Raw genomic sequence first — 23061 nt, 5'->3', positions numbered from 1 at the left:
CTGATGATCGTGCTAAACGGTGCCGTGCCTCCTGAGTTGAGAGGAGGAAGCGACGGGACGGCGTGGCACCAACGGCACTTCCGTCGCAGCCCCCTGGAAACGGTCACATGATATATCACGTGCATCAGTATTCAGCCAATGAAACCATGTTTTCTATTCTGAACCGTGTTGTCTCCCTGTCGTCGCCCCCCTTTTCTCAAATGATTAAATGCGGGTCCAGTTGGGAAGGCCGGAGGACGACTGCTGGAAATAGAGTGAGAGTGTGAGGCATTCTGGTCTTCGCATGCTGTGTGAGATGCTGTAGCTGGACAGCACATCTTTTGCGCCATCCTACAGCATTCGTGATCGACGACTTCGCGCTCCCGCGTCTTGCCGTGGCGGTTACACCAGTAGGTTACTCGAAACACAAGAAGAAGAGACATCAAAACTCAAGCTTTTTCGTCACCGAGATCGTCTTCCCTCGGGTCCCTTGGCAACTTGGCTCTGCTAGCTCCCTTGTCTTTTCCCTCGTGCTGCCCATGCCCGCCCACGTCTTCCATTCGCCCTCCCGCGATCTACGCGCCTGGGCATTCCCTTGGCATTAGACGCCGGGTCCATCCAGAACCATCCAGAGACTAGGTGAGCGTGCAACTTTTCACCAGCGGGTGGCTCAGGTGGCAGGCCTGTCTCGATCTCGTTTGTCGTCAGCAAGTGACGTTTCCAGAACGCTGCATCCGAATTGGGCATGTCTGTTCTCCGTGTGCCTCGGACGCGTGACGAAGAACACGATGACCATTTGTCCCAGCGTCCGATGCTCACCATTAGACGTTTGCGTCCAAGCCACGACGCGCATACGAAAAACGCATACGAAAAAGGGGGTCGTTCCTGGAATCTGGAAAGGGATCACCTCAACTTCTCTCGCGAGGCGCCGAACCTTGGCAAAGGCTTCCCTCGTGCCTGGTAAGGCTGAAGATGCTCCGAGTCAATTCGGTGTTTCCTTGCCGCCAAGTTGTTCTTCATGCGTCTTCCCGTGGGCGTCGCCGCCACATAGCAAACTTCTTGGATTGCAAAGCTCTTGGATGCCCTACGTACCCGTTTTTTCGCAACGAATAAACTTGCATGTAACCTTACCTACCTTTAAACCGGACTCTCCGGGTTGGACTTCCTTCGGTGGTTCTTGACCTTTTTCAGTGGTTCTCGACACTTTCTTCAGTGGTTCTGAACCTGCACCGCCCCAGATGCCAATCTCCACCGCCAATCCCCCAGAGACCCTGATCTGCGTGCGGCCGCGTCCAGAACGCGTTCCGAATACGTAGCTGCGAGAGCGAGTTGCGAGGATGATGGCAGAGAAAATGATACGATGGAAACAGGAAGAAAGGCCCTGAGAGCCAGGATGACTCAGCCGCGGACGAGACCCTGGAAAACCCACGGAGGAAGAATCGAGGCCCACAGACGCGCTACATAAGCCGGCCCAAATCCTTCTCCGTCATCCAATCACCACGCCTTGTTGGCTAAGTGGTATAGCGCCTCACTAGTAATGAGGAGATCATGTGTTCGATTCACATACGAGGCAACAACAGGAGACTCAATATCTCTGCGGATATCCTTTTGCCTTTTTCCATGACAATTAGTCCTGATTTTGCGAATTGTTTGATTTTTTGGACCTCGGAGCCTGAGTCCGGGCAGTGTCGGCCGTTCAGGACGCCGAATCCTTCACCGTCTGGAGGCCGCTGCAGAACCAGGTCCCCCGCACGCCGAGCTGACGGCCCCGGAGAAGGTTAACCGGCCGCGAGGCAACTTACACCGAAGTCCTTCATATGCCTTCCTCCTCCGGATCAACAGAGGCTTGGCCTTCCTGTTACTGGCTGATGGCTTGTTATGTCGCCGTATATTGCGCAGCAGGAGCGGTATCCAGGTCTGGCAGCGATGCTGTGCTCCCGCTCACCGAGGTAAGAGTTTTCCGGATACTGGTAGATTCTCGCCCTGGATGAACATAAACCGAGTCAGCCCCCATGCCATTATCTCATGGTTCAAGCGATTGAAAAGAATGCCATTTCATAAACAACGTCGAGTTCATATCAAGCAGAGAAGTTCTTCCTAGTTACCGTGGCACTAAAACACCATAATACCAAAGTGACCATCCTTCAAGATCACTCTCATAGAGCAACAACCCTCACATCTCTTCCTTCATCTGATCACACCCCAAAGCACTACACCATGGTCCACCTGAAATCCAAACCAGACTACACCACAGTCTCACCCACCTTCCGCCCCCTCCCCAGGAACGGCCACCTGGCCACCCTCGCGCCCGGCTTCGCAGACGTCCTCAAGGCCGCCGACGCCGCCGTCGCCCCCTTCTGGGTCCCCGAGCTCTCCCTCCACGACTTCCGCCGGCTCTGGCTCAGCCCCATGCCCGCCCCCGCGGGCACCCCCGAGGAGGGCGTGGACGTCGCGGCGGAGACCCGGCGGATCCCCGTGCACGACGGCGCCGAGGTCGAGATCAAGATCTGGCGGAGCACGAGGGACACCTCCGACGGCAGGGCCGTGCTTGGGATGCGGTTCCACGGCGGCGGGTGGGTCGTCGGCGGGCATGTGACGGAGGAGCCGGAGAACCGCATGCTCGCGGGTCTGGGGAATGTTGTTGTTGTGAGCGTGGATTATCGGCTGTGCGTCCCTGTCCCTCGTTGGTCAGAAGTCGTGATGGGATGGTTAGACTAACCTCACACAGAGCACCGGAACATAAGTTCCCCGGCCCTCTGGACGACTGCCTAGACGCCACGAAATGGGTAAACCCTCACCCCTTCCCCTTTCCACCCTCCATCGCGCAAACACCCTCCATCGCGCAAACTAACCCCGTCACATACAGTGCAAAGAAAACGCGACAAGCCTGGGCGTCGACCCGGAAAAGATCATCCTCCTCGGCTCGAGCGCCGGGTCCACCATCGCCGTCGTCACGGCCATGCGCATGCGCGCGGAGCGCGTCTCGGGCCTCCTCGCCCAGGTCCTCGCCTTCCCCGTGACCTGCCACCCGGCGCTCGCCCCGGAGGACGAGTACGAGCTCGGGAGCTACCGGCAGTGCCACGACGCCAGCGTCGTCGACGCGCTCAAGATGGAGTACTTCTGGGACGAGTACCTGCCGGGCGAGGCGGGTAAGGTGCGGCCGAGGGAGTGGCACTCGCCGTTGTTGGCGGAGAGCGTGAAGGATCTTCCTCCTACGTGTGAGTTGCTTGAAGTTATCCTTTTGTGCGATGAGCCGGATGTTGTGCTGATGTTTTGGTCGACAGTGATGCAAGTCGCTGGTGCGGATCCCCTCAGAGACGAGGCCATCGCCTTTGCGGAGAGGTTGCAGGCCGAGGGCGTGCCGATGGAGCTGCACACGTATCAGGGCATGCCGCACTGCTTTTACATGTTTGATGGGCATCCGTCGACGACGGCGTATTACAAACGGGTCGTTGACTTTGTGAAGAAGATTGCTGATGGCTCGACAGCAAGGGCGAGGTTGTAGCTCTCCAGTCTTGACGTTTGACGAAGCTAATGAGGGTTAAGATGACGAAAAATAATGAAAATGCATTTTTGAGCTACGAATATATATACCAAAACGCCAGCGCCAAACATTGCTCTTTTGAAAGAAACTTAGACACCCTTGGCCTGATCCTTCTCCCTGACCATCTCGTACATGATATCCGTCCTCATGGTGTACTTAATACCACTCACAACATCGTCGCCAGAGTGATACAGCCGGCTATGCTGGAAAATAAGCACCCGCCCCATCTTCGGGTCACAATCGACCCTCCTCTCCTCATCCCCCGACAGGAACGACGTCGCACCGCCCACGAGATCCGCCTTGCCCTCGCCCACCGCCTGCGCCGAGTCGTTGAGATACAAGTGAACCGTGTAGTGCGTCCTGAACACCGTGCCGTCCTCGCTCGTCTCGCTGTACTCGCCGTCGCAGTGCGGCCTGAAGAACTGACCCGGGCCGTACTTCAGGAACCGCATCCGCTTGTTGAACCGGTCGAACTTCCAGCCCACCTTGCCGCCCCGCGCGGGCGCGAGCCGGTGGAAGGTCGCGAGGTCCTCCCGCAGGCCCGGCGCGAGCGCGCAGCGCGCCCACAGCCGGTCGACGACGGCCTGCTGGTCCCAGATGATGCGGTCGCTGCTGCGGTACGCGGGCTCGAGGATCTCGAAGCCGCCGCCGATGTTGACCATGGCGGGCTGCCAGGGCGCGTCGGCGGTGGTGGCGCTGGCCTCGGCGAGCGCGATGAGCTGCGCGCACTCGGCGGGCGTGAGGACGTTGTCGAGGACGACGGCGTAGCGGTCGCCGTTCTCGGGGAGGGGCGTCCCGGACCAGTCGATCCGCGTGAGGGTCACGGGGTCCGGGGGCGGGCCGGAGAGGAAGTCGGCCGGGATGGGGACGTCGTTGGACGCGTAGGAGGTCCGCACCGGTTGGCCGATGGATGTGGGCGCGGACTGCTTCTTGGGGGCGTTGCGAGACATTGTGAAAGGCTTTCTGTGTGAGATGTCTAGCTGGATTTTCGAGGGCAGCCTGGAAGGAGTAGGGGAAGAGAGGGATGTTTCTACTGTACTGGAAAGTGGAATGGAAGAATGAGTATTCAGGAGACGCGACATTGGGTATTTACACGTTTCCAACAATCTCACTGCCTTGAGCCAGCGTCTGGGCGCAGCAGGCTCCGAGAAGTGGCGGTGTTGATTTGGCCTCTGGCGCCAGCGCAGAACACTTGTTCTCCCAGTAAAACTTGTAAGGGAACAGCGAATCATCAAAGCGTGTCTCGCGGCCTCAACTTGCGCTTGCAGAGTTGCGGAAAACGAGCTTTGCTATGGTCTGTGGGAGTTCGAGATGATGGTGATGGTGGTGAGATGGAGCGGAGCATTCATGGGTGCTAGATGCCTACGAAGGATGCCTAATGCGGGGGAATTAGAGACTTTGAGACCTTGTTGGCGTGATGTAGACGCTAAAATATGACAGTCTACGGTCGCTTTCCGTCTGTCATAATGGTCCGCCATGAGAAGTTGCCTTGCGCCAGGTTGCTAAATCCGCAAGGCATCAAACAATAAACTAGGTATGAGGCCTGCAAAATGAGCAGATGAAAAGACTGACTCACTGGCTGATGGTGGCGGTTTTCAACGGTGCCGTAGCCGCTGCCACCATCATCTGGAGTCGTGACTTTACTTACGGCAGACATTCCTACCCAATCAAAGAACACAGTCACTTTCACGGACGTCCTACACCCATTTGACTGACGAGTTCAGAGTAAAAGCTCTCAGGGCTGAACGACAACAAAACTTCGAACTTATAGATCGAAGGATATAAGAAGACGCAGAGGTTGAATCAATGTTCAGTCTCAGGAACAGAAAGTAGCCAAAAATGCTAAAAGAAACTCCTCGACGGGGAATTGAACCCCGGTCCCCTGCGTGACAAGCAGATATCCTCACCACTAGACTATCGAGGATTGACTGATGCTCAGGTTGGTTGTCAGCAGTGCTAGGTAGCATAGCCCGCACGGTCCACCTCTGCACATTCCGCGCCGTCGTCACTGGTTTTCCTCAACCCTTCAATTTTTTCCCTCTTCTTTTCTCTTTTCTCACTTTTCAATTGTAGGTGAATGTTTTTTGAAGGATTGATTGATTTAAATCTGGGTGGCTTAATTCGCCCGAGAGGTGCCTGCCAAAAACGACTACAACCGCCCGTCCCGTATGTGCTCATCCATCATGTACAATGCCAAGAATATCGACAAACAGCTGGACCTATCCTGCCAGCGCATCTAAACCATTCTAACCTTCCTCCTCATCCCGCTTCTTTTCACGCCCGCCCTCGACAACCTTGGCCTCCTCAACCTCCAACCCCGTCTTCGTCTCGGTGTGAGTTTGCCGCAGCTCAATCTGTCTAATGAAAAACGTCGAGAGAAATCCGACCCCAGACGCCACGCAAAAGAATATCCACAGCTTGCTGATGCTGTCCGTGACCGCCGCCCTCACGAGATCTTGCTGCACCCGTGAAAGACCATCGATCAACCCGTGCGCGGCAATCGTCGATCCGGCGCCCAACTTCGCCGCGACGTCCTCCGGAATCCCCGCCTCAACCAGAGCCGCCGCGTGCCGCCCCATGACGCTCTGGAAGATGACCTGTCCGACCACCACCCCGATCCCGAGCGCAATGTGCCTGACAAACGCGAACGTCGCCGTCCCCACCGCCAGGTCCTGCTGCCTCACCAGCGCCTGCAACGCGATGAGCAGGGCCTGCAGGTTCGGCGATATGCCCAGCGCGGCGAGGATCTGAAAGAGGATGAGTTTCGGCCAGTCCCTCCGCGCCGGCAGCGTGATGAACAAGCCGAATGACAACACCGTCAGCGCCATCGCCGCCCGGATGATCTCGTTGTACCGTCCCGTCTTCTTGATCGTCACGCCGACCGCGATGGTGCAGAACGCCAGCGGCAGCGCCGTCGCGAGGAGCCACACGCCGGACTGGATCGGCCCCGCGCCGAGGACCGTCTGGAAGTACAGCGGGAGGAAGAAGGCGATGGCCGCGAAGCCGAGGCCGTGGCAGAAGCAGGCCACGTAGCAGAACACCACCGAGACCTCGCGGAAGAGAGACCGCGGCATGAGGGGGTACTTTGCCAGGAACTTCTCGACGAGCGCGAACACGCCGAAGCCCACGCACCCGAATACGATCAAGCAGACGACCGTCGGGCTGCCCCAGGGGTTCCTCAGCCCACCGAACTGCAAACCGAGAAGGAGCATCAGCGTCGCTCCCGTGAAGGTGACGGAACCGAGCCAGTCGATGGCCATGAGGCCCTTCACCAGCGGCGTCTTGGGCGTGTGAATCTTGAGGAAGAAGATCAGAATGAGCAGCGACACCCCCGAGATGGGAAGGTTAATCCAGAAACACCACCGCCAGGATATGTTCTCCGTCAACCCGCCCCCGACCAGCGGCCCAATCCCCGACGCCAGCCCCCACACGGCCCCGATCATGCCGAAATACGCGCCGCGCTCCCTGGGGCTGAAGAGGTCGCCGATCGTGATGTTCACCAGCGCCTGCAGACCGCCGGCGCCCAGGCCCTGCACGGCCCGTCCGGCGACGAGCATCGTCAGCGTCCCCGCCAGCGCGCCCACCAGGCTCCCGACCATGAACACGACGTTCGCGATGACGAGGATCGGCTTGCGTCCGAATATGTCGCTGACCTTGCCCCAGAACGGCACCGAGGCGGCGTTGGCGAGGAGGTACGCCGCGCCGATCCACGCGAAGCCCGAGTCCGAGGCGCCGATCTCGCGGGAGATGGTCGGGAGGGCGGTCGTGATGATCACGGCGTCGAGCGCGGCGAGGAAGACGGCCATGCAGAGCGCCAGCATGAGGATCGAGGTCTGGGCCTTGCTGCGGGTTGGTGTTGTCTTGGCGGCCGTGGCCTCGTCGGCGGTCGTGATGCTCCCCTCGCCCTGATCGGTGCTGCCTCTCTTCTCCCTGCTTCCGTCTCCATCTTGGCTGCCAGGCGCCGGTCTGTCGTTTGAAAGGTTGTCGACTTGGCCGGCCATTGTGAGCAACAAAAGACCTAGCCAGACGGGCGCACGGCATGCTGTCCTCTCTGAGCAACCACGCGGGACTGGACTGATATACCTCGTTGGTCCCCCTCGGCCTCTTGCCCCTCCCTCTTTGGCAGGACTACCAAACAGGATGCAGACAACACATCACACAGCACCCGCCTGGATCGCTTTTGGGAAGGGATGGGGTTCCATCAACTGCGGCACAGGATAAGGCGGGATTCGATAGTTACATCGAAATCCCCCATTCGTGAGATGGAATCCCTTACGGAATCGTCTCCGAAGGAGATCAACAGCCCCCGGCGGACCGGACCTTTCGCTCTCTTCGGTGCGACCCCGTTGTGCGTTTCGACGACATTGGTGTCGCCAGGCGTCCGCGTTGGCAGATGTGGCTGCACGGCGTGTGTAAGTGTACGGCGCATGCAGAAGGAGCCACAATTTCCGCCCTCTTGGCCCCTCGAGAGGCTCATCGAACCGGGCCTCGTGGTTGGTCGGTGTACGAGGGCCCGGGATGGAGACCCCGGGACGGCCCTCCCCCCGTCTTCTCGTGCGTTCACGTTCGGGCCAACCAGCGGACAAGACACACGGCCAGCCTTGTCGTCGAACACACATCCCGGTAAGTTTGTAAATGATGTGCGTTGAGAGACGACCAACAGCATGAGAAGTTCGGCTCTTATTCCGAAAGTGTCCGTGGAGGAGGTAGGAATGAAGCAGGCAAGAGGCAACAAGGACACATCGGTACGGAGCGAATACAACGGTGGTGAAAGAGACAAACGAAGCTATTCGTGTTCATTGCCCGAATTAGCAGGACTTCCTACCAATCGGGCTCGGATGTTGGTGCACGTCGTTTTCGTGGGCTGATAGACCCCGGTCTGTACAGAAGTTCCCACGTCAGCCTGTGGCCAACAATAGGCACAATAGGAAGTTTTCCTGTTCGGAACAGTCCTCGCTCAACCGCCCTAGCACCCCGCGAGGAAGCAGTCATTTCTTCCTCAATGATATTCAGGTGGCTCATCCTCTACCAAACTTGCAACGCAACGTTGGACGAGGCAGGGGCAAATGACGCCTGCTCCGATCGCGTAACAAGCCACGGCGCTGGGCCTTCATCCAATGCAAGGAACGATGGAAGAACGAGGCACGACGTGAAGAAAGTAATCAATAATACGGTGCACCGGAGGGGATCATTAATGACAGAAGCGCGCCCAACTGTCCCCCGAGATGGCTGAGCATTGCGTTTCTGATAGGCACGATCATGCGGACGGCCGACTTCAAAACCAAGAAGACGAGCAACCCCGACAAACGAGCCCGCGCCTCTGATCTCCGGTGCAGAACCGCAACGTCTGCGCCACGCGCGTCGTGGGACGCAGGATGACGCCGTCGTCAGTTCGCACACACACTCCACGTCGTGACCATGCCATCGTCGTCGGCGCGTGCCAGGCGTCTACCAGAAAAAAGCTGTGGTGGCGCGCGTCGTTTCCTCGTCTATTTTGTCTGCATCGAGTTTCTTGTGTCTTCAGCAAAACGTCGAACTCCGGCACGGGTGTCAATTTACCTGGAACCTCGTATTGACCCCCCTCTCGCTCGCCTGCTGCGACGGCCTAGGCGTTGAAAACATGCAGCCCATGTGGTGACTCGTGGCATTGGGGTTACACGCCGCACGCCTCTCCTCGTCTAAGCGCGCGCCGGTCCTCGTGGTGTTTCTGTCATACCGGCGTCGACAAGAACAGGCTGAATCAACATGTTTCACCTTTTGCTTTTCAACGGCGTGGAGAGCACGCCCAGATAGAGATTTTGGGGGAAAATCGGGACTCGAATTCTTGTGCTATGAAAGAGAGACCAGCCGGTTTCCTTTCCCCTGAAGAGCAAACAGCAACGCCGAACCCGAGGGTAAAGCCATGCCGAAGTAACAAGTATGTCGTATATCGAAATCGAAAAAAGTTCGCAAAGCGCGCCCACGAGGCAAACCTGAGCGATAGCGCAGTAGCATTGTCGCCGGCGTTGCCTCGGTTCAACACGCAGTCCCAGCGATGGCGCAACGGCACTTTCGCGGTCGAGTGGCGAAGATCTCGAACGACAGCGTATCTAAACACGTATGGGGTATCATGAAAAATGCAAAATAACCAGAAACTCCTCCTCCGCCTTCCTTCCGTTCCTCCCCTTCTTCTGTTCTTTTTTTGGTCTCCCATGAGACGGACCAAATGCGATAGCGCAGTAGCATTGTCGCCGGTAAACCGTCTCCAGTTCCAATACGCCGTTTCCCAGCGATGGCGTAGAAGCACTGTCGCCGTCGAGGATTCCAGCCTCGTTTGTCCGCCGCTCTTCGCCATGCGGCGGGGTGAACTAGCACCTTTCCTCGGATGAAAAGCATATCCGAACATTAGATGGGTTTGTGTTGTGAGTATTTGACGAAACATTAAACAAAAAATGTCAAAAGATTGACGTGTTGAAAAGAATCAGCAGGTTGAGCTGCTCGGTGTATGCGGGCGCCGTCTTCGAGTGTGGTTCGGGGCAGTTGTTGAAGCTGGAGGCCGGGGGATTGCTCTTGAAGCTCGTAAACCAGACGCCCATTAAGCAATCAAGCTTCCTAGGCCTGGTTGTCCCGGTTGAACAACTTGCCGAGGCCGCGCTCCCGGGCCTCTCGTCGCGCTGCTCCGTCCTGGATCTCGCTGGAAGAGTCGGAAGAGATCTTGTTCGCCGGGGGGTTGCCGAAGATTCTCAAGAGAATCAACATGGCGAAGCTGCTGACAATGCTGGCGCACAAGATGCCGATCATGGCATAGTTGCTGCGGCGGTATTGGTAGCGGCCCTTGGCAGCGTCCTCTGGCCAGCCCGTGTACAAGGCGTAGGTCGTGACGATGCTTCCCAGGTTACCAAGGCCTGATACCAAGGCGGACGCCGCGGCGACGCCGACTTCACCATGACGGCGCTGGAAGATCTCGTTCGTCCATGTCATACAGTTTGGGACAGTTGGGCCGAGACCGAATCCCACCATCAAAAGTCCACCGTAGCGAGCCCATCCGTTGTCCAGGGCGAAGGTGACAACCAGAAGCCCGGCAATCTGGATGCACACGGCGGCCGAGAAAATGAAGGGTCTGTGGCGGTGAAAGCGGTCGGAGATCGGCATGATCAATAGGATTGCAATCAAGTCCATCTGCTTCGGGTCAGCATTGACAAAAAACAGTGAACATCGGGTGTGACACTTACGATCCAGATAGGAGCAAACAGCAGGCTGACTTCGATGCTCGATGCCGTGGGCACAATAGACCGAATGATGACGGAGCCGTAAAGCTGAGTACCAATACCGACGCCAACAACTCCGAAGTACATCATGGTCAACGGCCAAAGGCGCCAGTCAATGAGAACCCGGAAAAGGTCTCTGACAGTCCATGGTCTAGGGTGGTAAACCCGACGGAGTTCGGAGTAGTGGACAACCGCATCGTGGCCAGTGAGAGCCTCAGGTGTAGGCGGAATCCACTTCAGCCACTTCGACCGCTCGCGCGTTTGACCGGGAGGAAGTGGACGGTCGGGAAGCCACCAGAGTAGAGAGAACCCGAGAACGACCGCGACGAGACCGTAGATGAGGAACATCCAACGGAAGCCGACCAGTCCTCCGAGCCCATCCATGAGCTGGAACCCAGCGGAGACGAGACCTACGACGGCAGCCGAAAGCTGAGCAGCGGTGAAGTACATGCCGATGCGCTTGCCAGTCCGAGAAGGCGGGTAGAACAATGTCAGGTAGTAGGACATTCCAGGCCACATGCCGGCAATGACAACACCGAGCAGGAATCGAAGAAACCTACCATGATTAGTTGATGACGGAGAGGAGGTTGTGGGATGCATACTTGACACTCCATGCGCTCTGAACGGCCGCAAAGCAGGTACCGACAATACCAGTGGCGATGACGATACGGGCCATCCACACTCTCGGGTTGAGTCTGGCCATAACCAGATTCGAGGGACAATCGAAGATGACATAGGCGACGTAGAAGAGAGCCAGTGCAGTTGACGTATCCTTGGCGGTTAGTCCTAGCACCGACATCAAGTCGTGACCCTGGGCACTGTTCATAGTCTGGGCGATGCCAATGTTGGACCTGATAGCCGAGCACAGGAAGTAGAGACACCAGAAAGCTGTCATAGGGTTAGTCGGACGCCAGTTCGTTGGGTTCGCGGGAGCATCCAACCTGGAATGATGCGAAGATCAAGCTTTCTACACGTGTGTGAGCCTCCAAGTCCATCTTCCGTGCTCAGATTTGCCTTCTCACCTGTAGACCTTTTCAACCGTTTCGGCGTCGTACTCTTCCTGCTCCTGGTTCGAAGGGCCTGCCAGAGGTCCGGTGGTGGACGCTGCAGCACTGAACTCATTGAGATGCTTGTCATAGGCGCTGCGCGCCTCTTCATCGTATTCCTGGGCCATACTCGACTACGGAGCAATGGAGATGCGTGCAACGAGTCTTTTCTGGCCACTCTTGACTGTCGATGCTGAAAGAATGCCAATGAGTTCAATCGCAGCTGCGTCCGGGTTGGCGGTTCGAGTGGTACGGGCAAGGCCAGGTAAAGGTTTGGTGATCGGTGCTGTGAAAGGTTTGAAGTTCTGGGCGGGCGGATATCACCGGTATTTTTAAGGCTCACCGGAGCTGATAGTGGGAACTTCCAAGACAGCAGCTAAAACTCGTTCTCCCGGGTGGCTCTTGGCCAGCTGCACTAGCAGATCTAGGAGGATCAAAAAGGGAGCGATTTCCCAAGCTAGAGGGGCTCATGGGGCCGTTAGTCGGCCGTTCTCGCCCAACAGAATGCGCCGCTCCACCACAGCTGGAGAGGTACTTGAGTGACATCTCGGTGGGAATGTCGGTGGACGGTCGGCGCTGCCCACATTTCCGAGTCTCAGCGACTCCGGACTCGGTCACTAGAGCGAGTCCAAGTGTGATACCGCCAGACCGGCCTCGAGCCGGTTCAAGTTGGACGAATTGCACGGTGAGACGCTGAAGCTACTCTGTTAACAGTAAGACCCATACGATGAGAGGGTAAGTGCTATTATGTAGAAATTGACTAGTATAGTAATACTGTTAGTGAATTAGATGAGCTGGATGACATTTGTGATGAGTCCGCATTCCTGAGGAATGAGAGAATAGTGGTGTTGATTCAAGAGAGTGAGTGAGTGAGTGGCAATGAGACTGCAGTGAAGCTCAGCTCTTGCACTCTCATTTGTGGGGTGAATTCATAGGGCAAGCGCTGCTCGGGTTCCCATTTGACGTCGCTTGCCGGCTGCGTGCAGGAAGAAGTGCTTTGTGAGGCCTCGACTAGCCTTGAGATAAGCTGCCAAACACTGCTCAAACATCATTTTATGTTTGTTCTTTTCGATTCTCGAAGACTAGCAAGGTGCTTGGATAAGGCATCAATAAGTCTGCCTCAGGGGATGAGGGCAGCGCTCATCTCCTTGTCTTTCTCCTCACTCACACAACCCCACTTTCGGTCTCATCAATATGGTGCTCATTCTCTCCCCAACTTCCTCACTTTTACTCTGTTGACAATGGCGAAGACCAGCTGCTGTTGTATAATTATGGCCATAGTCAGGCAAATGTTTCTTTTCACGTCGATGTATTGAATTTGATCCCAGTCTCGAGGCTCTATACACACCCTCAGCCCCCCAACCGCGATTGGTTTCTGTGTCACTCTGTTAGACATTCAACGCACAAGGAACAGGCGATATACAGTGCTTTCACCGAAAAGATGGCCGGCAGCCTATTCAGCGGAACTTGGCATCGAGCGGATGGCGGGGTAGTCACCCCCCAAGGAGCACATCAGATCTTCAAAGGCACCCCTCAGCCTAGGTAGTCATACCGGTCAAGGTGACCAAGAGGCATCCATATTCGGTCAGTAGCCGATCAGGAGAAGGGTTCCGGCGGCCCAAATCCGCGGTTTGCAGACGGTCTAGACGAGTGCAATGACCCCGCACGCGCCTTCATCGTAGCGATCCTCGAAGGAGTGGCAGGTGTGAGTGGTGCCTGATTTTGGCGAGCTCGAGTTGAGCCGACAGCTTGTGACGCGAGTGTGCGCTGGAAAGCCAGACTGGATGTAAACAAACGTAGGCGGGTTCACAAGAAGTCCAATGGGCTGGTGACAACATGCCTTCCCCACGCGCCAGCTCTCACATATCACCTGTCCATTTCATAGTGATACGAATCACTCCTGCACGTCGTCGCCAAGCACAACAGCCTCTCCAGCGCGGTGAGGAAGTGGAATTCTCAAGAGGCATTCTTGAGAGACAGTTGGTTAGGCCACTGACCAGACTGAGAGTCAATAAAGCCTCATCCAAGCAACATGGCCAGCAGGTGTCGGCCCCCAAAGCTGACTTCGTCGACGGCCTCGGTGAGTGAGGCTGTGAATATATACTTCAGACTTCAAACCCTGGTCTAGTGCGGCTCAGCATCAAACATTACCAATGATACTTGGGAATCAGCACCGAAGCGCCAAAGGGATTCAGGGGTAAGCAGGTGAGTGAGTCTATCTCGCTGAGCTTCGAGCGCAAGACTAACAATACGTCGATACATAGAGCATCCCACGTTGAGAATGCCCGGGCACTTCGAAAACGGCCTCGTCACGGGACCTTCCAGCTCGAACAAGGCAGAGAGCTCTGGTTGGTTGGTGCCTTGAGGCCTACGAGTGCGTTGCCTTCGATGTGACTCAGACCTGTTGCCCAAGATGGGACGCTTCGCATTAGCAGGGCTCCGAGTCACCTCGAATAGGCGTTGCCGCCTGAACTGCGCCGACGAAGAAAAGAATAATAAGATCATGACGAACCCCAAGTATCTCATGATGAGAAGCCCGAGCGTTCTTTGCTATGCAACATACAACTTGGTCGCGTCTTGTAAGTGTGGGTTCCCTCACATGCTTGAAGCTTCTGCCTTCCATCGTACCCGGAGGAGTCATCGCGAAAGCCCAAAGTGGGTCGTGTGGCGTGGCAACCTGCCGCAGGGGGTCACGTGGGCTTCCCGCTCATTCCGCGCTTATTAATCCGGCTTCCATTGTGGCTAGTGCCTGCAGGAACAGCTGTCAGGTCTTCAGCCAGAATTTTCAGGCCAAACTAACTTTTCGCCTTTCCTAGCACCGGAGAGCTCTCTCATCAATCAAGCTACCTACGAAAGTCGACGCGCGTGTATCGCATTCGAGTACGCAAAGTACCACCTAATACCCAGCGCCGCAATAACTGCGCCTTCCTTATCCTTCTTCCCTTCTATCGTATCTTTACCCTTTTGCGTCATTATTGTGGTCTTTCCGCCCAAGACCTGCGCAGTCGCGACTTCGATTTCTCTCAACCCCCGGTCACGATACCTTTTTTCCCGATCACCGAACCGCTTCCTTCATCCCCCGACAACCCCCCAACATCCGCCAAGCTGGACATCGCATCGCGCTTCCCGGTCAATATGTCCGTCGTCTATGAACCTCGAAACTTCATGCACGACGGGTCATACCCCAACATCGGCGACCCAGACCACGACCACAATGGCGACCCGACCGCGCAGTACCAGACGACCGATGTCCCGGATCTTTCGTCCTACAGCGCCACGGCCTCGATGCTGGGCGATGATCGCTCTCTGATGCCGGACGGCCTCGGCGACGATCCCGTTGGTGTTCCGGATGCCACGCGACTCGACCTCTCCGCGCCTCCGACCCTGGCCTCGCTGCCTTCAAGTCTTCCTCCCGCCCTGCCCGAGCCTCTGCCCTCGAACAACACCGCACCCCACAAGGACGATGCCGAGGCCTCAACTCCCTCATCAAGGGTGAAGTGTATACCCAAGCCCGAGCGGGAGGTCACGAAACAGGCGGACGGAAAGTTCTACTGCACATTCCCGAACTGCACGGAGGAGACGCAAGTGTTCACGCGAAAGTGCGAATGGAGGTAAGTCTAGACAATGTCGCACCGCACCATCGAAAAGAAACTTGGCTAACGGAAATCCAATCACAGCAAACACATGGACAAGCACGAGCGACCCTACCGATGCGGCGCCGAGGGCTGCGAAAAGCTCCCCGGATTCACCTACTCCGGCGGCCTCCTCCGCCACGAGCGCGAAGTCCACGGCAAGCACGGCGGCCCAAAGAACACAGTCAACTGCCCGCACCCGAACTGCAAGCGGCACACAGGCAAGGGCTTCTCGCGCCAGGAGAACCTCAACGAGCACCTCCGCCGCGTCCACACCAGCGACGGCACAGTCCAAGACGATATCCAGACCGGTAGCGACGGCGACAGCGACAAGGGTCTCATGGGCAGCCTCGTCGGCCTCGGCGGCGGCGGCGGCAACAAGCGCAAGCGCTCCCGCAAGAGCTCCGACGCCGGCCTCGAGGAGCTCCGCGAGGAGGTCAAGCGCGTGCGCCACGAGAACGAGGAGCTGCGCCAGCAGCTCGAGAGGCAGAGCCAGCACAGCTTCGCGATGATGGCGCAGATCGCAGAGCTCCAGGACACACTGCGCGCGAACCTCGAGAGCACCGCGCTCGGCGCTCCCACCGCCACGATGCTGTAGGGCCAGCGTCTGGACCTGGGAGTGCGCGTCCCCGCGGCGCCCCCCTCTGCGCCTCCTCCCACCCCTCCGCGCGCTTACCCGACCGCGCCCGCGCCCGAGAACGATACTTTTCTATACAACTTCCCGAACTTTCCGACACGGCGTTACGACCACATCTCCCCTTAGTCCGGCGGCCTAGACACTTTTTTTCCTAGGCTGCCATTTTTCTGTCACCATACGCACGCGCAACACACACACCTTTACGAAACCAGAAGCATCGATGAGGCGTTTAAGGGAAAGGGTCTGGAGTTGGTCCTTCTTTTCGATTCCAATACCTCTACTTTTTATTTTATTAGGGGCGGTTGTGGTGTCACGCGCGCCATGTGTAAGGGTATTCTTTTTCACTATTCTTTTTTCTCGACGGAGGGTTTGTTAATTCACAACCAAAGAACGAAAGAAAGGTCAATAGGCGTTTTTTTACACAGGGCTGGCGGGACATTTTCTCTTTCTGGGCTCTTCTTCACTTCGCCTCTCGCCCGCCCCAAAACACACGGGGTGGCGAAGCATGAGAACGATGACGACTACTTCTTTTTTCCTGTTTTCTATTTGATATCCCCCCGCGCAAACCTCTTCTCTGGCAGAACGTTAGGAAAGAAAGAGGCAGAAGAAAAAATTCACTATTCCCCCATTTACCTGGAGTTCATTAACGGTGGCAAACGGTAGAATGTACATTTTCCCATCCCATCGATCCCACACACTCACCTTCTTCTTTTCTACCGAAACTTCTTTGTAATTCTATTATCATGTCCTCTTATGTGTGTTTGGTATACTGTGTTGTAGTTAAAAACCTACCTTAGACTGGGAACAAACCCCCCAACCCTCTTGATGATATCCCATAAATCCACATGACGATTCTCTTCTCTGCCAGTACTGTCTTACTTCCGTGAAAGCCATCGTGACATGATTTGTTGGAGAGTCAAATTACTGTCCAGCGTCCCTACTGCCTAATTTGCGTGAAAGCCATCGCGACATATGCTTCTAGGAGGTTACTTGACGACTTGTCCAGCATCCCCCATCCGTAAGCAAATTTGATTTCTAATATAATTCCACCTTCCCAAGTTGGATATTCTATGCATATACCATCCTTCCGAAGCTAACCAATTTTCTCTTCCCCATTCTTCCCGCCCGGAAGGATGACGTATCCCCTGGTGCGGGTGCTTTACGCGTCTAAAACAGTCCACGTAGTTTTTTGGGGCGACAGAAAACGCGTCGTCACATGTGGCCTTTCTCTTGCCTGAGGCAAGACTACAGATCGCAGGGTTCTGCAGAGGCTTGCTCGCGGGCGGGGGTGATGAGAGAACTTTCCGATCAGCTAGTGTGTAAGCGGTTGCAGAACCGACGCAAGGGGGGGGTGTTTGAGTGATCGTCAGCTGAGTCATTCGAGGGAACAACGCTTGCTGTACGGAGTACCGGGTGCAACGCGAGTGCGATGCCAAGCACCAGGTATCATGAGACTAACTATTGCGAATGAAAGTTAGAATTTGTATGGAAGACCTCGTCGACCTGGATATCGTGGTCTATCTTAAGATTCCGCAAGCGCACTGGCATAGTTCCACCGATGTGAAATCGCAACCCCGTAAACCATCCCGTGTAGACAGAAACTAGACTTCAAACACCTCTCCGAGACCCTCAGAACCGCCCCGCCGGTACTCGACGAGGTCCAGCCTCCAGCCTTCCCAGTTCTTGAGGGTACGCTTGATCTCCTTGATGCGCTCGAGGCGCGCCTTCGCATCCTCCTCCTGCGCGCGGCGGAAAGCGTCCTCGTCAAAGTCCATGTCGTCGTCGTCGAGGAGCTCGTCGTCGCCGGTGCCCGTGAGCGCGTTGATGCCGCTCTGGAAGAAATCGCCGATGCCCCCGTGGGTGGGCTGCTTCCGGTGCGCGGACGGCGACGTGCCGCGGCTGTTGTTGAGGCTGACGTTCTCGAACCCGGGGCTCGTGGGGCCGGGCTGCATCTCGCGACGCTTCTCTTGCCAGTGGCCGTGGCGGAGATCGTAGACTTCTTTCTCAAGCTCGCGCACCTTCTTCTCGAGGCGCAGGCGTTCCTCGTTCTCGAGCTCGTCGACGCCGTCGTCGTCGAGGCCGCCACCGCCTTCGGTCGACTTGCGGCTGCGCAGACGCGTGTTCTCGCTCTCGAGGCTCTCGACGCGGGCCTTCAGCTCGCTGATTTCCTTTTCGGCGCGCTCCTTCTCCTTGCGAAGTGTCTGAGTGCGCGAGTCTTGCTCCTTGTGGAGGGTGGTGAGAGTAGTCACCTTCTTCTCGAAGCCGTCAGCCTTCTTCTCGGCATCGAGACGGGCGGCGATGGCGTCGGCAAGCTCGTGCTCGAGGGTGCGGAGCTTCGTCTCGGCGCTGGTGCGCTCGCTGCCCTCGCGGACTGCCTTCTCTGCAGTACGGTCGAGGTTCTTGCGCAAGTCGGCGAGCTCGTTCTGGGCTTGGGCGGCGGCCTTTTCTGAGCGAGCCAGCTTCTCCTCCAGAGCCGTAACCTGCTCGCGCTCGGAAGAAGTACCGCTTGCTTGACGGTCGACCTGGGCGCGCAGCTTCGAGATTTCGATCTCCATAGACTCGATCGTGGAGGTTTTCGAAGCTAGCTGGGCTTCGAGCTCAGCAGGAGGCGAGGACATGGAGACGGATGGCGACGAGCCGTGGCGGCCACCGGAACGGGAAGCTTGTTGCTGAAGCTGGGAGTTCTGACGCCGGAGAGCTTCGATCTCGGATTTCTGTGGCCAGACATGTAAGTAACGTGGCCGGATCGCAAAGGGTTCGCGAGTGCAGCAATTATAACACTTACGAGCTTGTCAAGTTGGCTGTCTGCGCCCTTCGACTCGCCCTCCGTCTCGCGCAAGTCCGCCAGCTCCTCCTCAGCCTTCTTCCATCTCCGTTCCGAGTCCGACGAATCCTTAGCCAGACGTTTGTTCTCCTTTTCGAGCTCTTCTATGCGAGCGACATGCTTGCGGTAGATATCAGTCGCGGTCTCTCCCTCTGGACCCTGAGCTCCAGGGGACAGAGGGCCCGTGGGCGCTGAGCCTTGCTTGAAGGACGCTGACCTGAGCTTCGACTGTTGAGCTAGTGACGGCTGCGAGGCGGTCGGTGATGTGGGCTGCTCCGCGACAGCTTCGGTCGCCTCCTGCTCCTCTGCCTTCTCTTCCTCGTTCGCAGTCTCGGCCGGGGTTGTCGGTTCTTCGGGTTCGGGCTCTTTTTCCTTGGAAGCACTGGGCGCCGCCGCCCCTGCTTCTCCCTTCTCTTTCTTGGTGGTGCCGGCGGCCTTCTTCGTCTTCTTCTTCTTCAGCTCTTCTACCTGTGACGTTGTTAGAACGGCGGGATAGTAGCACGTGTGACGACCGAGCTCACCCTCTTCTTGGCAGCTGCCAGCTTGGCTGCCTTTTCCTCGTCGTCGGCCATGATCTACGCGCGGTAGCGATCGTCTGTGTTGTAAGGTTGATTGTTGATTCTCAAGTTTACGAGGGAGCTCGGATAGGGACGTCGTCGAGCGATGGGTGTGGAATGTGTTGGTCGCAAATTGAATGTCTTGTTTGGCCTGCAGTAGCTTAGCTGTCCACTCGTGTCAGGAACAAGCCACATTCCCACAGGCCTGTGGTGGGCAGGGGCCCTTCCAGGTTCCCCAATGACGAACCTAACGCGTCCACAGCTGCTCGGCGTTGGAAGACGCTAGAGTTACAGGGGACAACCCTCACGTTTGATGAACACCTCAAAGTCGAGTATCAACACCATCTAAAGTCTCCATTCATCTACAAGTAGGCGGCGAACTTATCAACGTCCTCACGCATGATCTGCGAGTATCATTCTATGTCTAGGGGGCTTTATATGAGATAAATCTTCAATAGCGAGCTTTATAACACCAGTCTCGTCGCACATTGGTTACATCATCGCCTTATTCATTCCTACATTCGAGACTTGATTCGACTAAATAATCCCAATCGAAATATCTCGTCAACGGAGCAATCTGAGGTTCAAGCAGATATTGGTTACAGCAGTAATAGCCTCCAGCGAACTGCATCTCGCCTCCCCTGCACCATTCTGACCCCACGTTCCTCAATGCGTTGACGCCTTACACGCTCCTCTCAGAGTCCTCGGCGGCGATGCAACTATCTTTCGGAAGCGGCCTGATTGGTGATATCCCCGTCGTTTCAGCTGCGCTGATGTCCAGTCGACACCAACCAGCAGCCTAATATGGATGCGAGATGCATCGAACAGACTGGGCCTCCCCCCCGAACCAAAAAGGCCCTGTCATACCAACCTGCCTAAGCAGTAGGGAGACAAGGGTATCTGTGGTTTCGTCAGAAAAGCACCCCTCCATAACCCGAATTAGCTCATTCAGGAATCATCGGCAACAATCCCATTAGAACTTTTATGCCCAGAGTTGTATTCGTAGCAGCTGACACTACTACCTTCTTGCCTCTCGAAAACAATGCTCACCTCACTCTTCCCCCACCTCACCAGCGCGCGCTGCTGGAGGAGGACATCAACACCAGGTCGACGATAGGAGAGTCGTCGTCATGGGCCAGTGTGTATCCAGCGGCGGCGGCGACAGCACGACCGCCACCAACGCCAACAGCAGCCAGCCAGAACCCCGCTGTCAGGCGCCTGGCTGTCAGAGGTCCAACGATCCGACCTCGAGCTCGCGATACTGCGCGCAACACGCCGCCCTGTGCAGGAGGCAGGGATGTACGAGGCCACGATATCGAAAGGGCCCGTATTGTCAAGAGCACCTCTGTGAGTTTGTTCCCACCCGGCCCCCCTCTCTTCGTGCTTCTCTGACTCTCAAGACAAAGATACGTGTCGAGTGTCCAAGTGTTCGAATGACCAGGCCAAGGTCATCGACGCCTGGTTCACCAACAACTCATGCCTCGAACACCAGCCCGAGGACGTCCTCCGCGCTTATTTCTACGGTGACGCCGCGGAACCCGACTTATTATCCTCTGGCGCGCAGCAGCAGCAACAAGTCAACAACAATAACCACAGACAACGCGCCCGCCGTCGTCGTTCACGCCCAAAGTCTAAACCAATCCCTGTCCCGGCCGCCGCGCCCTCGGACGAACGGTCATCGGATTCAGACGACGAGAACGACGCGACCGCCCACCGACTCTCGACGGTGCTCTCGACGATAGGAGAAGACGCCGCCGCCGGCGACGTCGACCCCCTGCGACCATCCATCATGAAGCTGGCCGAAGACCCGAGAGACGCCGACGAGCCCACGACCCCTCGCCGCAGCCAGAAGACGGTCCACTTCGCGGACTCCCCCCCGCGGCCGTCCACCGCAGAGAAACGCCCCGTCGTGGCCGAGGTCTGGTGGACCACGGAGCCCCCCGCGAACGGGCAGCCGCAGCCGCCGCCGTCTCATCGGCTCCGGACCTCGCGAAACCGCCGTAGCCTCGACGGTCGGCGCCAGTCTCCCAGGACCTCGAGCAGCGCGGTCACCGTGGCCGGGCACGGCCGCGAGAGGCGTTATCACCCCGGCGGCGGCGGCGGCAGCGGCAACAACAGCAGCAGCAGCAGCAAAGCGGCCGACGGGAAGCGAACGACCAGGACAAGGTCTAACCGCTGAAAGAAGCCCACCCCGACAACAATCCCGGCCGTTGCGTCACGGGATAACATAACCCAACCATCTCGTCAAAAACCCGAGTTCCCATTATCATACGACGGCCTGTTCCCTATCGCTCTCGCTGCAGAGCTCTGTATCTGAGGTGGGGGGGCTGCGGGGGGGTGTTTTGCTGCGGCCTGACCCAAGATAATGCTCATTTACAGCGGTAATAATCTCTCAACGGGCGGCAGAGTCGGTTCCACCCTTTGGCGTCGGGCACGGCATTTGGCGGGGTAATGGCGGGGTACGGCGCGAACAGGGCGCTACAAACTACCTCGTGGCCCCGAACCACCTTCACTCGTCCCGCGCAAAACCGCACCTTTCTCGCCAGCTTCCTCTCCGTCATACCTCTTTCTGTCGTCTCGTCCTCGATCTCCAATCCTCCTACCTCACGTACTCCCTCCAGTCCCCCAAACGAGCGTCGCAGTCCTCAGACCACCCACTCAGCACCAAAAAACCACCGTCTCACCAAGCAAGCAAACAAACCCGCGCGGAAGCTCAAACCCCGGCGCCCCGTCCGCCCGAGACGCAACCAACCAACCCCCCCAAATCAACCTAAGATGGCCTCCCTCCCCTCCCAACATCCCTCGCTGGCCCTCCACCTGACCGACCGCGCCCTCAACCCGATCCTCACCTCCGCCCACTCCCAGACCCAGCTCGAGGCCCTGACCTCCCTGACGACGACCTCCCTCACGGCCCACGCCGCCGCCAACCGCTTCTCCCTCGGCCCCGCCCAGCGCATCATCGTCGAACACGGCCCCGGCAGCCCCGTCGTCCTCGCCTCCTTCCTCAACGGCGCCGACGCCCTCCCCAACGGCCGCGAGACCTCCGCCTCGGCCGCCGCCGCCGCCGCCAACAGCAACAACACCCCCTCCGCCTCGAGGCCCGCCACCTCCGGCGCCGCGTCCGCGACACCGACGACGGCGCAATCTGCTGCCGTATCGACGGCGGCCGGGGGTGCTGAGGGCAAGACCGGGGCAGACGCGGAAAACGCTGCGCCCATGCTCGTTGGCGTCGTCGTCGCGGGGACCGGCGAGGAGGCTATGGAGGCGCGACGCGCTGCAGGAAGGCTGGAGAGGGTGGGCAGGGAGTTCCAGCGGGAATGGGCTGCTGAAGAAATGGCTGGCGCCGCAGACGGCGGTGGTCAGTGATACCACATACACGAGGTTTCGATCTCATCGAGCTGGGAGGTCTGGCTGCTGTGTCACGCAAGCAGGTGCTTTCACCTGCCATGATGGGTAGCAAGTGGTCAGGCGCCGCTGAGGACAGCGTGGTCGACGACATGGCGTAATCTTGGGCTGCGTGGATGGCATTTGGTGTTAACGAGGATACGAGCGATGAGACCATGGTCACATGAGAATCCGGCACGGAATGAACCAT

At 57.5% G+C, this 23061-nt stretch overlaps 8 protein-coding genes across 8 annotated transcripts; 4 read left to right on the top strand and 4 right to left on the bottom strand.

Moving 5' to 3' along the window:
* Positions 1–2196: 2196 nt before the first annotated feature.
* On the top strand, positions 2197–3484 carry CkaCkLH20_01849 (uncharacterized protein; the record flags this gene model as incomplete). Its single annotated transcript, XM_038884568.1, has 4 exons — positions 2197–2645; positions 2708–2765; positions 2846–3197; positions 3264–3484. 4 exons carry the CDS (start codon positions 2197–2199, stop codon positions 3482–3484), a joined length of 1080 nt encoding a protein of 359 aa, XP_038750268.1.
* Positions 3485–3612: 128 nt separating this feature from the next.
* On the bottom strand, positions 3613–4473 carry CkaCkLH20_01848 (uncharacterized protein; the record flags this gene model as incomplete). Its single annotated transcript, XM_038884567.1, has 1 exon — positions 3613–4473. The coding sequence occupies one exon, from the start codon at positions 4471–4473 to the stop codon at positions 3613–3615; it is 861 nt and encodes a 286-aa protein (XP_038750267.1).
* Positions 4474–5769: 1296 nt separating this feature from the next.
* CkaCkLH20_01847 (uncharacterized protein) lies at positions 5770–7524 on the bottom strand (the record flags this gene model as incomplete). The annotated part of the gene is made up of 1 exon (XM_038884566.1): positions 5770–7524. The coding sequence occupies one exon, from the start codon at positions 7522–7524 to the stop codon at positions 5770–5772; it is 1755 nt and encodes a 584-aa protein (XP_038750266.1).
* A 2590-nt stretch (positions 7525–10114) lies between these two features.
* On the bottom strand, positions 10115–11944 carry CkaCkLH20_01846 (major facilitator superfamily transporter; the record flags this gene model as incomplete). Its single annotated transcript, XM_038884565.1, has 5 exons — positions 10115–10681; positions 10735–11326; positions 11373–11658; positions 11712–11737; positions 11793–11944. 5 exons carry the CDS (start codon positions 11942–11944, stop codon positions 10115–10117), a joined length of 1623 nt encoding a protein of 540 aa, XP_038750265.1.
* Positions 11945–14921: 2977 nt separating this feature from the next.
* Positions 14922–16046, top strand: CkaCkLH20_01845 (fungal specific transcription factor; the record flags this gene model as incomplete). Its single annotated transcript, XM_038884564.1, has 2 exons — positions 14922–15427; positions 15494–16046. 2 exons carry the CDS (start codon positions 14922–14924, stop codon positions 16044–16046), a joined length of 1059 nt encoding a protein of 352 aa, XP_038750264.1.
* Positions 16047–17686: 1640 nt separating this feature from the next.
* Positions 17687–19481, bottom strand: CkaCkLH20_01844 (M protein repeat protein; the record flags this gene model as incomplete). Its single annotated transcript, XM_038884563.1, has 3 exons — positions 17687–18799; positions 18871–19377; positions 19431–19481. The coding sequence occupies 3 exons, from the start codon at positions 19479–19481 to the stop codon at positions 17687–17689; spliced, it is 1671 nt and encodes a 556-aa protein (XP_038750263.1).
* A 1115-nt stretch (positions 19482–20596) lies between these two features.
* Positions 20597–21645, top strand: CkaCkLH20_01843 (uncharacterized protein; the record flags this gene model as incomplete). Its single annotated transcript, XM_038884562.1, has 2 exons — positions 20597–20813; positions 20873–21645. 2 exons carry the CDS (start codon positions 20597–20599, stop codon positions 21643–21645), a joined length of 990 nt encoding a protein of 329 aa, XP_038750262.1.
* A 596-nt stretch (positions 21646–22241) lies between these two features.
* On the top strand, positions 22242–22972 carry CkaCkLH20_01842 (uncharacterized protein; the record flags this gene model as incomplete). The annotated part of the gene is made up of 2 exons (XM_038884561.1): positions 22242–22824; positions 22872–22972. The coding sequence occupies 2 exons, from the start codon at positions 22242–22244 to the stop codon at positions 22970–22972; spliced, it is 684 nt and encodes a 227-aa protein (XP_038750261.1).
* Between the last annotated feature and the right edge of the window lie 89 nt (positions 22973–23061).

Source organism: Colletotrichum karsti (assembly GCF_011947395.1).
Source record: "Colletotrichum karsti strain CkLH20 chromosome Unknown Scaffold4, whole genome shotgun sequence".
In the NCBI taxonomy this organism is placed as follows: Eukaryota; Fungi; Ascomycota; class Sordariomycetes; order Glomerellales; family Glomerellaceae; genus Colletotrichum; species Colletotrichum karsti.
Note: the sequence above shows the minus strand (reverse complement) of the source record. Positions and strands in the feature narration are given on the sequence as shown.